This window comes from Oncorhynchus kisutch, linkage group LG15 (genome assembly GCF_002021735.2).
Source record: "Oncorhynchus kisutch isolate 150728-3 linkage group LG15, Okis_V2, whole genome shotgun sequence".
Taxonomy (NCBI): domain Eukaryota; kingdom Metazoa; phylum Chordata; class Actinopteri; order Salmoniformes; family Salmonidae; genus Oncorhynchus; species Oncorhynchus kisutch.
In genome coordinates, this window is record NC_034188.2 from 25,788,062 (window position 1) to 25,803,463 (window position 15,402).

The following is a 15,402-nucleotide window of genomic DNA, read 5'->3' on the forward strand; positions in this document are numbered from 1 at the left end:
CTTTTCCTTCACTCTGCGGTCCAACTCATACGAAACCATCTCATTTGGGTTGAGATCGGGTGTTTGTGAACACCAGGTCATCTGTTTGCGGCATTCCAAGTTGGTTGTTGATCATTGCATGACAACCATTTTCAAGTCTTGCCATAGATTTCCAGTTGATTTAAGTCAAAACAAGGCCACTCTTGAACCTTCAATGTTGTCTTGGTAAGCAACTCCAGTGTATATTTGTTTTTGTGTTTTAGGTTATTGTCCTGCTGAAAGATGAATTTGTCTCCCAGTGTCTGTTGAAAAGCAGACTGAAGCAGGTTTCCTCAAGGATTTTGCCTGTGATTAGCTTTATTCCATTTATTTTTATTCTAAAGAAACTCCCTAGTCCTTGTCGATGAAAAGCATACCCCTAACAAGATGCAACCACCACCATGCTTGAAAATATGAAGAGTGGTACTCAGTGATGTGTTGTGTTGGATTTGCACCAGAAGCAATGCTTTGTATTCAGGACATCAATTTCATTTCTTTGACACATTTGTTACAGTTTTTCTTTAGTGACTTGTTGCAAACAGGATGCATGTTTTGGACTATTTTTATTCGGTACAGGCTTCCTTCTTTTCACTCTGTCATTTAGGTCGGTATTGTGGAGTAACTACAATGTTGTTGATCCATCCTGAGTTTTCTCCTATCACAGCCGTTAAACTCTTTACCTGTTTTAAAGCCACCATTGTCCTCATGGTGAAATTCCTGAGTGGTTTCCTTCCTCTCTGGCAACTGAGTTAGGAAGGACACCTGTATTTTTGATCCACCATCCAAATTGTAATTACAGTTTTTCTCAATTGCTAAAACACAATTTCTGAAACCTTGCTCCATTTCCTGAAAACATTCAACACAAAACCTCCTCTTCAAGCACTATTTACATAACCTCTGACTCCTCTTGCAACATTAACAATTTGCCTCAAAACAGTTTTACCTGTGTTCAAAATCAAACACTGCTCTCAAATCATACACAAAGTGATCAAAATGATATACACTCTCAAGCAGTCAGTAAACAATACACCGAAAAATAGGAAACACATTGTTCAAAACATACAATTCTCAGGGAGAAGTACATTTTTTATCTAAAAAAAGATTCATATTTTTCCGTCATTGTCTTTTGATGAATGAAAACATGTTCTATCATAGTAGCTCAAAATGTATCAGAAATTACTACTCTGCTTTGCTCTTTGCAATTTAGTTTTTTTGTTCTTCCTCCTCCTTGCACCCCTATTTTTACAGTACTGTACCCTGCATCTCACAAACCTGTCCTTTGTCTCTGTGATACTGTCATTCTTGTTCTTTGTTGATATGAACTTGCAACCAGTCAATCTATTGCAGTCAGTACTGTTAATAAATGGAAAGCACAATGTTCAGGGCCATACAATTTGTCCATTGTACAGTCTACAGTCTACAATGCACTGTACTACAGTATCCATTCTCAGACTTTCTCCTTCCCACCTTCAACAACCTGTTTGCTCTCTGAACTGGCTTATATTGGTTGTGTCGCATCATTTGAAACAGGTTAATTCCATTTTTGAGTGGTTGTGTTCAATCAATGACATGTGTTCTCTATTTGTAATTGATTGTTGCCACTTGTGTTTACCAGTATGGATGACATGTGCATTAGAGTGCAGAATGTGTTTTGAGAATGAGAAAGTGTTTAGAGTTTTGCTGAAAAGTCTAAGTGAGATCTGCAAATGGTGTTTTACCATGTGAAATGGTTTAAGGTATTGACAACAGACTGCATAATTAGCTAAATGAGTCCAGGCAACTGAGAACTTTGTTCAGCCAATGGGTTTTAGTGTTTTAGCAGTTGAGAAAAACTGTAATGACTTCACCATGCTCAAAGAGATATTCAATGTCTGCTTTTTTTAACCTATCTACTAATTGGTGTCCTTCTTTGCGAGGCATTTAAGTACATTTAAAACCAGAAACGTTTAGACTTTTACTCAACTAGTATTTTAATGGATGACTTTCACTTTTACTTGAGACATTTTACATTTTAAAATGTACTTTTCCTCAAGTTTGACAATTGGGAACTTTTCCACTAGTGGCTAGGCTGCATGATTGTGCATGGATAGCATACCTGAATAATGAGACAAACATGGGTGTTCCATCTGTCGGCTTGTCCCCTTGTGTGTTGGGTGTGATGTGCTTCTCAATGAAGTCTTGAGCTACCTTGCAGTGGAAACATGAGTGTTGGGTTCTGGAAGGTCAAGATAATTCTTGCCTGGTGGATGAACCCCATCTGAAAGCTGTGGATTCATACAATCATACAACGAGAGCTATTTCAGAATGAACCCGTGCAGAGATCTATGTTAATCAGGCATGGGACCCAGCTTCTCCTGCCCGAACAGTTCATAGAAAAGATTGCTCATGAAAGAAGTTGGGATGCCCGCTTCCACACCAGTTTCAAGTCCTGTGACCCACACATTGAATGTACAGGAATGATTACTGAGTGATTCTGTTTTTCTCTTTTAGGAGTTGATTATCCTTTCTAATTTAGCTCACACTATTCCCAGGTCTTGAAGTCACCCCTCTGTGGCATTGGTTGTCTTCTTCAGACTTTCCACTTTAGTTGAATAGGTATCCACTTCATTAGTGAGCACTGCCAATGATTAATTTACAGATTTTAATTGCAAGTTGGGGGCAAAGGTAATCTCGTCACAAACAATCTCTCGGATAGTAGCGGCCTGCTCTTTCTGTTGTCTGATGTTGCAAGACGCCATGTTCCCACAGCTGAACTGTGAATGGACAAATTCAAGCTGCAGGAGCTTAATAGACCAGCTAGTTATTTCTTGTCACACAATGAACGTCCCAAAGCTTAATATGATGTTTAGTATTGTTATAAGTTTTAAGAAATAAGTCTGCTATTTCATAGTAATTTGCAAAAGAAAGTGTTTCAATGCATGCCACTGGAACGAGATATCACACATACAAAATCAGTTGCCTTGATAATCCTTGTATAACTTTATTAGTTACAAATTATTTTTCAGAGTCTGTATAAAATGTTTGCAGTGTTAGCATTTAGCTAGTATTTGCTATGAGACTTTACATGTACTTGTTAGCAATGCTAACCTTTGGATTACAGAGGCTTAGTGCCATTATTAACAAATAAGGTATGGCAATCTGGATACTGCCCAAGCCTAACCTCATTGTGACATTCCTCTGTCCTCATTGTGACATCACGGACACATTTTCTTTGGGGGGAAATGTATCTGTACTCAGATTCTCCTAGTATTGCGAGCAGTTTTTTAATGGAAGAGAGCGAGCGAGAGAACGAGAGAGAGAGAGAGAGCAAGAGAGAGAGCGAGAGAGAGAGCGAGAGAGAGCGAGATAGAGATAGAGAGTGAGAGCGAGAGAGAGCGTGAGAGAGAGAGAAAGAGAGAGAGCGAGAGAGAGCGAGAGCGAGAGAGAGAGCGAGATAGAGAGAGAGCGAGAGAGATACAGAGAGAGAGAGAGAGAGCGAGAACGATCGCTAGAGCGAGCGAGAGAGAGCCAGAGCGAGAGAAAGCCAGAGCGAGAGAGAGCCAGAGCGAGAGAGAGAGAGCGAGAGAGAGATCGCTAGAGGGAGGGAGAGAGAGAGAGAGAGAGAGAGAGAGAGAGCGAGAGAGAGAGAGAGATCGCTAGAGGGAGAGAGAGAGAGAGAGAGAGAGAAAGATCGCTAGAGGGAGAGAGAGAGAGAGATGAAGAAAGATCGCTAGAGGGAGAGAGAGGGAAACAGGGGGGCTGGTTAAGTGCAGTGAATAAGAGGCAGACTGCAATCACAGCTGTGGTAAAAGCATGCTCTGCTCTGCTGTGCTCTGAGCTATGTACCGCAGCAGTAGCGTACCGCTGTCAGAGTGTTCCTACCACTGACTGCCTGATAATAGCCCTAGATTGAGTAATTGTGTGTTTGAGTGTCTGAGTGGGCTACGCTGCATGGTAGAGTCGGTCTCTCTCTCATTCTCTTTCTCATTCATACCCAGCCAGCCTTTGCGCTCCCACACCCGGCTCTCCCTGCAGCCCCTCAGCCCCATCTCTCTCTTCTCTTTCTCATTCATACCCAGTCAGCCTTTACGCTCCCACACCTGGCTCTCCCTGCAGCCCCTCAGCCCCATCTCTCTCTTCTCTTTCTCATTCATACCCAGTCAGCCTTTGCGCTCCCACACCCGGCTCTCCCTGCAGCCCCTCAGCCTCATCTCTCTCTTCTCTTTCCGCCACTCCGGGACAACCGGGGTCAATAACAGCTGTAGTGTTGCTCTGTAATTTATGTCATCATTTCAATTTGAGCTGATTACAATGGAGAGCTGCTTATCGTCTGACCCTCGCTGTGTGTGTGAATGAAACACACACTGTAGAGGCCTATAGAGGCCCAAGCCCCCCACGCCGCACCACTACCTGGACTGGCTGAATGGTTTTCTATGGCTCTATAATGTAGATGTAATGACTGTTACAGGGCTGTCTGGGGTAAATGGACGTGTCTTTGGCACTTGGTGTGAGTCTATTATTGTGATCATCAGGTCCCAGCCTAAACACTGCCACGCCTGCCTGATGTGACTGGCTGGGCTGTAAACTGGCATGATTAAGTCCTCTGCTGACATGTGATACTGGGGTGGGATGGAAAGACTGAACAGTACAGTATCTGTAGACTATCTCTCCATTGAGATTCTTCATGAAACCAAAACAAAAAAATACCATGATTTGGAGGATTTTCACAAAATGTAATCATTTTGGAGGAAGGATTGTTCACATATATTTAACATGTCTCTAAAAGCATCATTGAGTAATAATAAGCAAACATATATGTCATATGAAGCTATAGAGCTTTCCCTGTAATATGAGTAATACTTTGCTAAAAAAATATATACATAAAATGTTTGATTTGGCAATTTTTTTCAGGCAGGTCACCCATGATACAAGTCACTATTTGACGTTGGGAGATTATGTGGAAACTGGCCACTAGGGGCAACAGTGAGCACTGTTACCTTCAAGTAGACTTTGATTTTCTAGGATGTTGTGGACAGGAGTAATTGATGGGTGTAAGCATCTGCCTCTGGTTTCTATGGTTGCATGTTTGAATCCAGTGATCAGTAGTGTAAAAATACTTTAAAGTACTACATTAAGTTATATTTGGGGGTATCTGTATTTTACTTTACTATTTAAATTTTGGACAACTTTTACTTTACCTTCATTACATTCCTAAAGAATATATTGTACTTTATACTCCATACATTTTCCCTGACAACCAAATTATTATATTATATTTTATTTGATATTATATTATATTTGATATTATATTATATTATATTATATTCATTATATTTTGAATGCTTAGCTTAGCAGGACAGGAAAATTCACGCATGTTTCAAGAGAACACGTGGTCATCCCTACCTCCTCTGGACTCACTAAACACAAATGCATCTTCCGTTAATATTATGTTGGAGTGTTGGAGTGTTGGAGTGTTGGAGTGTGCCCCTGGCTATCCGTACATTTTAAAAACAAGAAAATGGTCCCTTCTGCTTTGCATTAATATAAGATATTTTAAATTATTTATACTTTTACTTTTGATACTTAAGTATATTTTAGCAATTACATTTAATTTTGATACTTAATTATATTTCAAACTAAATCATTTTAGACTTTTACTCAAGTATTATTTTACTGGCTGACTTTCACTTTTACTTGAGTAACTTTCTATTAAGGTATCTATACTTTTACTCAAGTATGACAATTGGGTACTTTTTCCACCACTGCCAGTGATAATTTCTGATATTTTTGTTTTAAACGTATCCCAAACATGAACCCTTACCCTAACCATTCTGGAACTTAATAAAGAATAGACTCAGACACCATTTACATATTTATTATGTTTATTTAACCTTTATTTTAGCAGGCAGGTTAAGAACAAATTATTATTTACCATTATGGCCTGGCAGGTGGTATTTATAGACAGATAGTGACATCGTATTTAAATTGAATAGCATGGTGAAAAAGCATTTAAATGGATGTGTACCCACAATACGTAGCGCATCCAAGAGTAACATCACAAAATGAAAAATTCCATTGTTGGGGACCTTGGCAAATCCAATCGGATCTAGAACAATCCTTTTGCAACACCTGTAAATGCCTTTGGTGTTTCCGTTTGTGTCTGGATTCCGAGGTGGTTATGAAAGCCTGTTTTCAACGCAAATACAAAAATAGACAAGTTTCTCCCAGCTCATGCTGTGCATTAATAACACAGACCGGGACAGACAGACAGACACATGCACACACCTAGGGGCTACAAAACGCGACACCTAAAGGCCGTCTCTAACTTATCGTTCAACAATCTACATACATTACAGCACAGGGACAACCAAATATAGACAAACTATGCTGTTTCTCCAGTTCATCCACCCTAGGAAGGAGAGAGACTGCAACACCCTTCACCCTAGGTGATAGAACACTGCTAGAAAACAGACACGACAACCTGCTAAAGGACCAATCTCTCTCTCTCTTCCTCCTCCTCCCCCTCCTTCCCCCGGCACTTTTAATAGCATCATTAGAAAAGCTATCCAAACTGTCTCTACCGCTGGTGGCTGTGGGAAAGACAGGGAGCGAGAAAGAGGGGAGAGAGAAGGGGGGATAGGGAGAGAGAGAGAGGGTAGATCGAGATAAAAAGGAGATGGAGGGGGGAGTGAAAGGGGGGATAAAGAGAACAGATGAAAGAGAGGGAAACGCTCTCTGATCACCCTACATCGCGGATCACTTCTCTATGCCTGGTGAGGTTTGTCTGGCTCGTTCTGAAGTCTGTATTCACCATGCATGTATCAGCCATAAGTTGGAGTGCTGTGTGACCATGTGGGCTGCTAGCTTCCCAGCTGTGACCAGGTGCGTGTGTAATACATGTCTCCGCTGGCCAGGTGTTCTCCCACCTGTTGCTGAGCTGTAGCAGGGATAATGATAGGTCTAACATCCGCCCATCCCAGATTGCTGAGGACATTTTTTATTTAATCAATTTTAGAATAAGGCTGTAACGAAACAAAATGTGGAAAAAGTCATGGGGTCTGAATACTTTCCGAATGCACTGTATGTCTATTCTATCCCTGAGCCTTTCTATTACACAGTTCTACTCAGGGCTGTAGGGACATCCAGGCTTCTCTGCCTGTCTCTCTGTCTTTCCGTCTGTCTTTCCGTCTGTCCGTCCGCCTGTCTGTCTGTCCGATTGCAGAGATGTAGAGTAGTGAAGGTCTGGGACCAATATAGATGTAGAGTAGTGAAGATATGGGCCTAATAGAGATGTAGAGTAGTAAAGATCTGGGCCCAATAGAGATGTAGAGTAGTGAAGTTCTGGGCCCAATAGAGATGTAGAGTAGTGCAGTTCTGGGCCCCAAAGAGATGTAGAGTAGTGAAGATTTGGGCCCAAAAGAGATGTAGACTAGTGAAGATTTGGGCCCAATAGAGATGTAGAGTAGTGAAGTTCTGGGCCCAATAGAGATGTAGAGTAGTGAAGTTCTGGGCCCAATAGAGATGTAGAGTAGTGAAGTTCTGGGCCCAATAGAGATGTAGAGTGGTGAAGTTCTGGGCTCCAAAGAGATGTAGAGTAGTGAAGTACTGGGCCCCAAAGAGATGTAGAGTAGTGAAGATTTGGGCCCAATAGAGATGTAGAGTAGTGAAGTTCTGGGCCCAATAGAGATGTAGACTAGTGAAGATTTGGGCCCAAAAGAGATGTAGAGTAGTGAAGATTTGGGCCCAAAAGAGATGTAGAGTAGTGAAGATTTGGGCCCAAAAGAGATGTAGAGCAGTGAAGATTTGGGCCCAAAAGAGATGTAGAGTAGTGAAGATTTGGGCCCAATAGAGATGTAGAGTAGTGAAGTTCTGGGCCCAATAGAGATGTAGAGTAGTGAAGTTCTGGGCCCCAAAGAGATGTAGAGTAGTGAAGTTCTGGGCCCCAAAGAGATGTAGACCAGTGAAGATTTGGGCCCAAAAGAGATGTAGAGTAGTGAAGATTTGGGCCCAAAAGAGATGTAGAGTAGTGAAGATTTGGGCCCAAAAGAGATGTAGAGTACTGAAGTTCTGGGCCCAATAGAGATGTAGAGTAGTGAAGTTCTGGGCCCCAAAGAGATGTAGAGTAGTGAAGTTCTGGGCCCCAAAGAGATGTAGACTAGTGAAGATTTGGGCCCAATAGAGATGTAGAGTAGTGAAGTTCTGGGCCCAATAGAGATGTAGAGTAGTGAAGTTCTGGGCCCCAAAGAGATGTAGAGTAGTGAAGTTCTGGGCCCCAAAGAGATGTAGACTAGTGAAGATTTGGGCCCAAAAGAGATGTAGAGTAGTGAAGATTTGGGCCCAAAAGAGATGTAGAGTAGTGAAGATTTGGGCCCAAAAGAGATGTAGAGTACTGAAGTTCTGGGCCCAATAGAGATGTAGAGTAGTGAAGTTCTGGGCCCCAAAGAGATGTAGAGTAGTGAAGTTCTGGGCCCCAAAGAGATGTAGACTAGTGAAGATTTGGGCCCAAAAGAGATGTAGAGTAGTGAAGATTTGGGCCCAAAAGAGATCCCATTGATAACCAGTTCTAAATGTAATCTCTCTAATGCATAGAGGAGAGCAGAGAATAACACACACACACACACACACACACACACGTCAAACAACAGCCTCTGTAGCTTTGACCGAGTATGCTAGACCAGGGGGAAAGCCATTAGCAGGGCAGAGGTCTATAACCACACACACTCACGCATCAAATATTCCAAGAGGCTAGGTTAGGATTTCTGTACTGAACTTTATTTAAAAGTGAAACCAATTCTCTTCCCCCTTCCCAGCCAACAGTGTACAGGAGTCTCCTGCATCTCCTCAACAAGACCTGATCACAGTCTCTCTCTTTCCCTCCCTCCCTCCCTCCATCCAAACACATCATTCAGTTGATTAATTTTCCGAAATACAGTACGTACCTAACATGGTTCAGTTACCAGAGAGAAGTCAAGGGGTCGTCACTAGTTAACTGCCTATTTCTACAATTTCTCTTCTTAAAGGTCCAATGCAGCCATTTTTATCTCAAAATCAAATCATTTCTGGGTAACAATGAATTACCTTACTGTGATTGTTTTCAATCAAAATGGTTTTAAAGAAACAAAAATAGCTTCTTAGCAAGAGCAATTTTTAAAGCAAGAATTTTGCTAGGACTGTCTGTATAATGGTCTGAGTGGGGAGGGGAAAGCTGGAAACTAGCTGTCATTGGCAGAGAGGATTGGTACTCTCTTTCTTATTGGTCTATTAACTGCACTGGGCGTTCCTATGGAAACTCGGACATGATTGCTCTCGCTGTCTTGCAGTCGTTGACACACACACACACACACACACACACACACACACACACACACACACACACACACACACACACACACACACACACACACACACACACACACACACACACACACACACATTCTAAAGAAGGGGATAGGATTGGTGACTGATAGCCTCACTCCACATGCTTTACAGGCCATTGAATGGTGAGACGCCTTAAGAGCAATGTCTTGGCACAATCCATAACAGATTTACAAAACAGAAACCAGAAACATCACCAGCACATCTCATCCAGTCAAATGAGCTAAATGTTCATAAACTACAGAGCTTGACCAAGCTCCACCAATCAGCAAATACTGTACAGGGTAGAAAAGAGGAGCAGGGAGAAGGACAACCCCAGTACAGGGTAGAAAAGCAGAACAGAAAGAAGGACAACCATAGTACAGGGTAGAAAAGAGGAGCAGGGAGAAGAACAGCCCTAGTACAGGGTAGAAAAGCAGAACAGAAAGAAGGACAACCATAGTACAGGGTAGAAAAGAGGAGCAGAAAGAAGGACAACCCTAGTACAGGGTAGAAAAGAGGAGCAGAAAGAAGGACAACCCTAGTACAGGGTAGAAACGAGGAGCAGAAAGAAGGACAACCATAGTACAGGGTAGAAACGAGGAGCAGAAAGAAGGACAACCCTAGTACAGGGTAGAAACGAGGAGCAGAAAGAAGGACAACCCTAGTACAGGGTAAAAAAGAGGAGCAGAAAGAAGGACAACCCTAGTACAGGGTAGAAAAGAGGAGCAGAAAGAAGGACAACCATAGTACAGGGTAGAAAAGAGGAGCAGAAAGAAGGACAACCCTAGTACAGGGTAGAAACGAGGAGCAGAAAGAAGGACAACCCTAGTACAGGGTAGAAACGAGGAGCAGAAAGAAGGACAACCATAGTACAGGGTAGAAAAGAGGAGCAGAAAGAAGGACAACCCTAGTACAGGGTAGAAACGAGGAGCAGAAAGAAGGACAACCATAGTACAGGGTAGAAAAGAGGAGCAGAAAGAAGGACAACCCTAGTACAGGGTAGAAACGAGGAGCAGAAAGAAGGACAACCATAGTACAGGGTAGAAAAGAGGAGCAGAAAGAAGGACAACCCTAGTACAGGGTAGAAAAGAGGAGCAGAAAGAAGGACAACCATAGTACAGGGTAGAAAAGAGGAGCAGAAAGAAGGACAACCCTAGTACAGGGTAGAAAAGAGGAGCAGAAAGAAGGACAACCATAGTACAGGGTAGAAAAGAGGAGCAGAAAGAAGGACAACCATAGTACAGGGTAGAAAAGAGGAGCAGAAAGAAGGACAACCCTAGTACAGGGTAGAAAAGAGGAGCAGAAAGAAGGACAACCATAGTACAGGGTAGAAAAGAGGAGCAGAAAGAAGGACAACCCTAGTACAGGGTAGAAAAGAGGAGCAGAAAGAAGGACAACCATAGTACAGCATGTAACAGTGCTGAGAAACAGGAAATGTTCCCATTGGAGAGCAGTCATAATGTGTTCAGTGGATTGCATTGACTCTACAGTAACCGAAACAACCAAAACTCACCAGGCCGTCACAGTTGCTGATGGCGACGGTGGTTCCGGGCGTGTCTGTGACATCACCCACATATAAACAGTCTCCCTGCAGTGGCTCGGAGCGCGTGGCTGTCCCGTTGCTGTCGTCATCGTCATGCCACTCCATCTTGGCTCCGGGGGCCACCAGCCGCGCGTTGTGACGCAGACGCAGGTGGAACTCCCGGCCGAAGACGGTGACGTTGTAATAAAGCTGTCTATGTCGGGGCCCACCGTCCTCCTCCTCGTACATTCCCTCTTTTTCTTCACCTCTTTCTCCTTCTCCCCCGTTCTCTCCAGCCTCTCTCCTCCAGCGCCTACGGGACTGCCCCGCACCCACCAGGCCGGCTGACACAGCGTGGGACAAGAAGTGGCCGTCTGCGTCCACGCTCACGGGCCTCACCAGTCCATACTCCCCCAGGACATGCTGCAGGGAGTCTGAATAGGGGGTGAGAGAGAGGACAGGAGAAGACAGGAAGGGATGAGAGAGGTGAATGGGAGAAATAGGAGGTGAGAGGAGAGGTGAGAGAGGAATGCAGAGGGAGAGTGAAGGAGAAAAGAGGATATGAAGGGGAGGAATGAGAGAATTAGAGAAGAGAGAAAGAAGGAAATGGAAGGTAAGGGGGTATATTAGAGAATGACAGAGAGAGAAAGAAGGAAATGGAAGGTAAGGAGGTATATTAGAGAATGACAGCGAGAGACAGAGGGAGTTAAGGGGGTATATTAGAGAATGATAGCGAGAGAGGGAAAGGGGAGGTAAGGGAGTATATTAGAGAATGACAGCAAAAGAGAGAGAGAGGGAAAGGGGAGGTAAGGGGGTATATTAGAGAATGACAACATGAGAGAGAGAGAGAGAGAGAGAGAGAGAGAGAGAGAGAGAGAGAGGGAAAGGGGAGGTAAGGGAGTATATTAGAGAATGACAGCAAGAGAAAGAGGGAAAGGGGAGGTAAGGGAGTATATTAGAGAATGACAGCGAGAGAAAGAGGGAAAGGGGAGGTAAGGGGGTATATTAGAGAATGACAGCGAGAGAAAGGGAAAGAGAGAGAGAGAGAGAGAGAGAGAGAGAGAGAGATGGAAAGAGAGAAGGTCATCTTAATTGCATCACTTCTTGATCACTGAGAAAATCTGCATGGATTTCAATCAAATAAGCCTATCCAACACATACATACACACACACACACACACCTCTGAACCCAGATGTGACCCCACATCTTGCAGGGCTGCGCGCATGGAAACGGCAGCCTCAGCAGTGGCAGTGTGTTGGGTGCGTGTGCGTCTCTCTCCTTCTCAGTCATCTCCTCACACACAGCAGCACAGAGACAACAGAGAGAGCAGCAGAAGATCAAGGTGCTAATTGCGACTCTCACACGCTGAATAATGTTTTCTCACCGCCTGCCATGGTTCCCATGGAGCTGACTTCCATAGCATGCAGTTGAGTAAAGAAACACTTGGTTGGCTTAATAACAACGCCTCGTGGACACACAAGGAAACAACAACACAAGGAGATTAGCCTAGAGAGCAGAAAACACAGGGCAAACTAATTCATTATAATTGTTTTAAAGGATTCCAGTGGTAAAATAGATATAGGCCTTATAGTGTAACATAATGTATTGTCATCCTCATCATCATTATCTATTCTGATCAACGCACCAAGTTGTGCAAAATTCATGTTGTCCTCTCAAGCCTTGGGGAGACATGCAACATATTTCTAAGTAAGCATGCAGCCTAATTCATATAAAAGTTATATTAGCCTATTGCGTCATTACTACTTCCCCATAACCAGGTCTCTAAGCATTACAGGCCGTTTTCTTGGCGACGCATCTCCCTAAAACTGTGGCACTGACAGTGACACCTCCCTCTGAGGCGGCTTTTAGATGTGCGAGAGAGAGGGAGAGAGAGAGAGAGAGAGAGAGAGAGAGAGAGAGAGAGAGAGAGAGAGAGAGAGAGAGAGAGAGAGAGAGAGAGAGATGCTCCCTCCGGGACCACTAGTGACAGAAAGCAGCACCTCGCCCACATATCACAACTCACAGTCACAACACTAGATCATATCAGTGTGACACTAACCCTCCGACTGTCCTTCTCAATATCACGCAATATAATTATTAATATCTGAAATGGATATCTTTACACAGAGATAATAAATATGGTGTTTTAATCACTATAGGCATAATGAGTGTCTATAATGGATATTGTTATCTAACAGTTGTGAGAATAAGCAGTTGAGATCAGTGGTGTTTATAGGTACAAGTTACATATATAGCCGCTTGGGCCTTGCAGCCGCTAGGGGCATCTCTTTTTTCAGGAAGCCAGTCAAGGTCTCAACTTCCTGTTAGTTAGGATAGTAGAATACACAATGTGAAATTTCTAAATTTGGTTGTGCATCAGCAGTTTTCCTTTTGTTATGTCAGTCACTAACAGTCACTCAATTAGCCCATGTCAGACAACATTGTATAGATTGCTCGGTAAGGTAGTTTAGCCAGCTATCTAAACCTTGTAGCAATCATGGCTGAAATACTGACCGGGCACACAAGGCACGTGCCCAGACCCTGACCTCTATGGAAAGGGGGAATTCATTCAACTGAAATGTGTCTTCCGCATTTAACCCAACCCTTCTGAATCAGAGAGGTGCAGGGGGCTGCCTTAATCGACATCCACGTCATCGGCAGGGCACCCGGGGAGCAGTTGTTGGGGGTTAACTGCCATGATCAAGGGGCCCCACTGATTTTGTTAGTCACTCTCGCTCAGATATCATATTAACATGGCATAAGTCATGGCAAAATATGTAGAATTACAGGGAATTTGCTTTAAAACGGCTAAATGTTTTTTCCATTCCATGTCAAAATGTTTCGAACTCCATGAAATTAGCTTTAAAATGGCAAAGTTCAATCTGCCCCATGGAAAAATTAGTAGAATCGCATGCAATTTGTTTTAAAACTGATTTTATTTTATTTTTTATCTGCACCAGTCCACCAAATATGGCTTAGGGCCCCCGAAAAGCTAGGAAGAGCCCTGGATGAGGGAGAGGTACCAGGCACCTGATTCCGGCAAGATCTCATCAGACTGATCCTATAATAACAGTTTCAATAAGCTATGTTTTCCACATAAACACTAAATAAAAAAAAGTTGTCTGTAAAACACTGTGCAATTATATTATTCTGCTATGTTTATTATTATTATTATTATTATTATTCTCAAATGTAACGGAATTATGTTAATTTATAATCAATAACATCCGATCTTTCTGTCCTGTGACCAAATCGATAGCAGCGATCTCCACCTAATCAGATACGGTTACTCCATGGCAAACAAACCTTGCATCCTCTACAAAGCCAAAGTGAATTATCCTGCCCTGACTGTCCGAAAACCTGAACCGCGCGCCAGCGTCACCACCGGGATGAGGAGAGGAGAGAGAAACGCACACTTCACAACACTGCCTGCCCTTATGCCACAGCACAGAGACGATTCTCTGGGAAATGTATCGGGAACCTTCATCCATCTATTAAGTTGAAAATGGATGCTTTAGGGTATGTATATAACTCGACTATAGCCTAGGCTACGCTGTTGGGCGCACAGTGCGCACAGAAGGTTGCGCCTACCCAATTGACCCCCGGCGTATGGAAACAGCAAAATATTGTAAATATAAGTCGCACATTTACCTACCTACGCTACTGGCGATATACAGGCCGCTCGTGTGAAGAAAGGCCGGCAGAATGATTAAGATTGTAAATCCAGGCGCGAGACCCATGGCAGCTCCAAACTGCGCAGGTGAGAGAGTGGGACTTCGGGCTCCAGTGTGCTAAAGTTCCCCGCGACTAGCCACACCGCCACGACAGCAACAGCACAGCAGCCCGCAACTAACTGCCAAGTGCACCGGGAGAGAACGCTCCCTCCCTCTCTCTCTCTCCCTTTCTAACTCACACTCTCTCTCTCTCCCTCTCTCTCTCTATCTATCTCTCTCCCTCTCCCTCTCTATCTCTCTCTGTCTCGCTCGCTCCTTGCCTCTGCACTCTGACAACTCCCCGACTCCACATACACGTGCGCCCACACATTTCTCTCGATGTGTTGTGCACGCAGGAATGCGCGAGGAAATATGAGGATAGTTCTGAAAACATTGGGTGTGCTGCAACTGTTTGACAGTTCATGACAGCTCAAATAAATCACAGGAAAATCTGAGAAAATTAGCAACCTCTCCCTGTCCACCCCAAAATAGTAAATAATGGAGAACATTTCGTTTTGTAACTTTAAAGGCCCAGTGCAGTCAAATACAGTGGGGCAAAAAAAGCATTTAGTCAGCCACCAATTGTGCAAGTTCTCCCACTTAAAAAGATGAGAGAGGCCTGTAATTTTCATCATAGGTACACTTCAACTATGACAGACAAAATGAGAAAAAAAATCCAGAAAATCACATTGTAGGATTTTTTATGAATTTATTTGCAAATTATGGTGGAAAATAAGTATTTGGTCACCTACAAACAAGCAAGATTCCTGGCTCTCACAGACCTGTAACTTCTTCTTTAAGAGGCTCCTCTG

The 15,402-nt window shown here is 43.3% G+C and overlaps 1 protein-coding gene across 1 annotated transcript in view; it reads right to left on the reverse strand.

Moving 5' to 3' along the window:
* LOC116353582 (A disintegrin and metalloproteinase with thrombospondin motifs 2-like) overlaps positions 1-14,906 on the reverse strand; it is an 89,719-nt gene extending 74,813 nt beyond the window's left edge. Inside the window, exons 1-2 of the mRNA XM_031789916.1 lie at positions 14,533-14,906; positions 10,868-11,310 (exon numbers count right to left, since the gene is read on the reverse strand). Of these exons, the coding sequence (XP_031645776.1) occupies positions 10,868-11,310; positions 14,533-14,617 (528 nt within the window). The 5' untranslated portion in view covers positions 14,618-14,906. The remainder of the gene's footprint in view (positions 1-10,867; positions 11,311-14,532) is intronic.
* Positions 14,907-15,402: the final 496 nt, after the last annotated feature.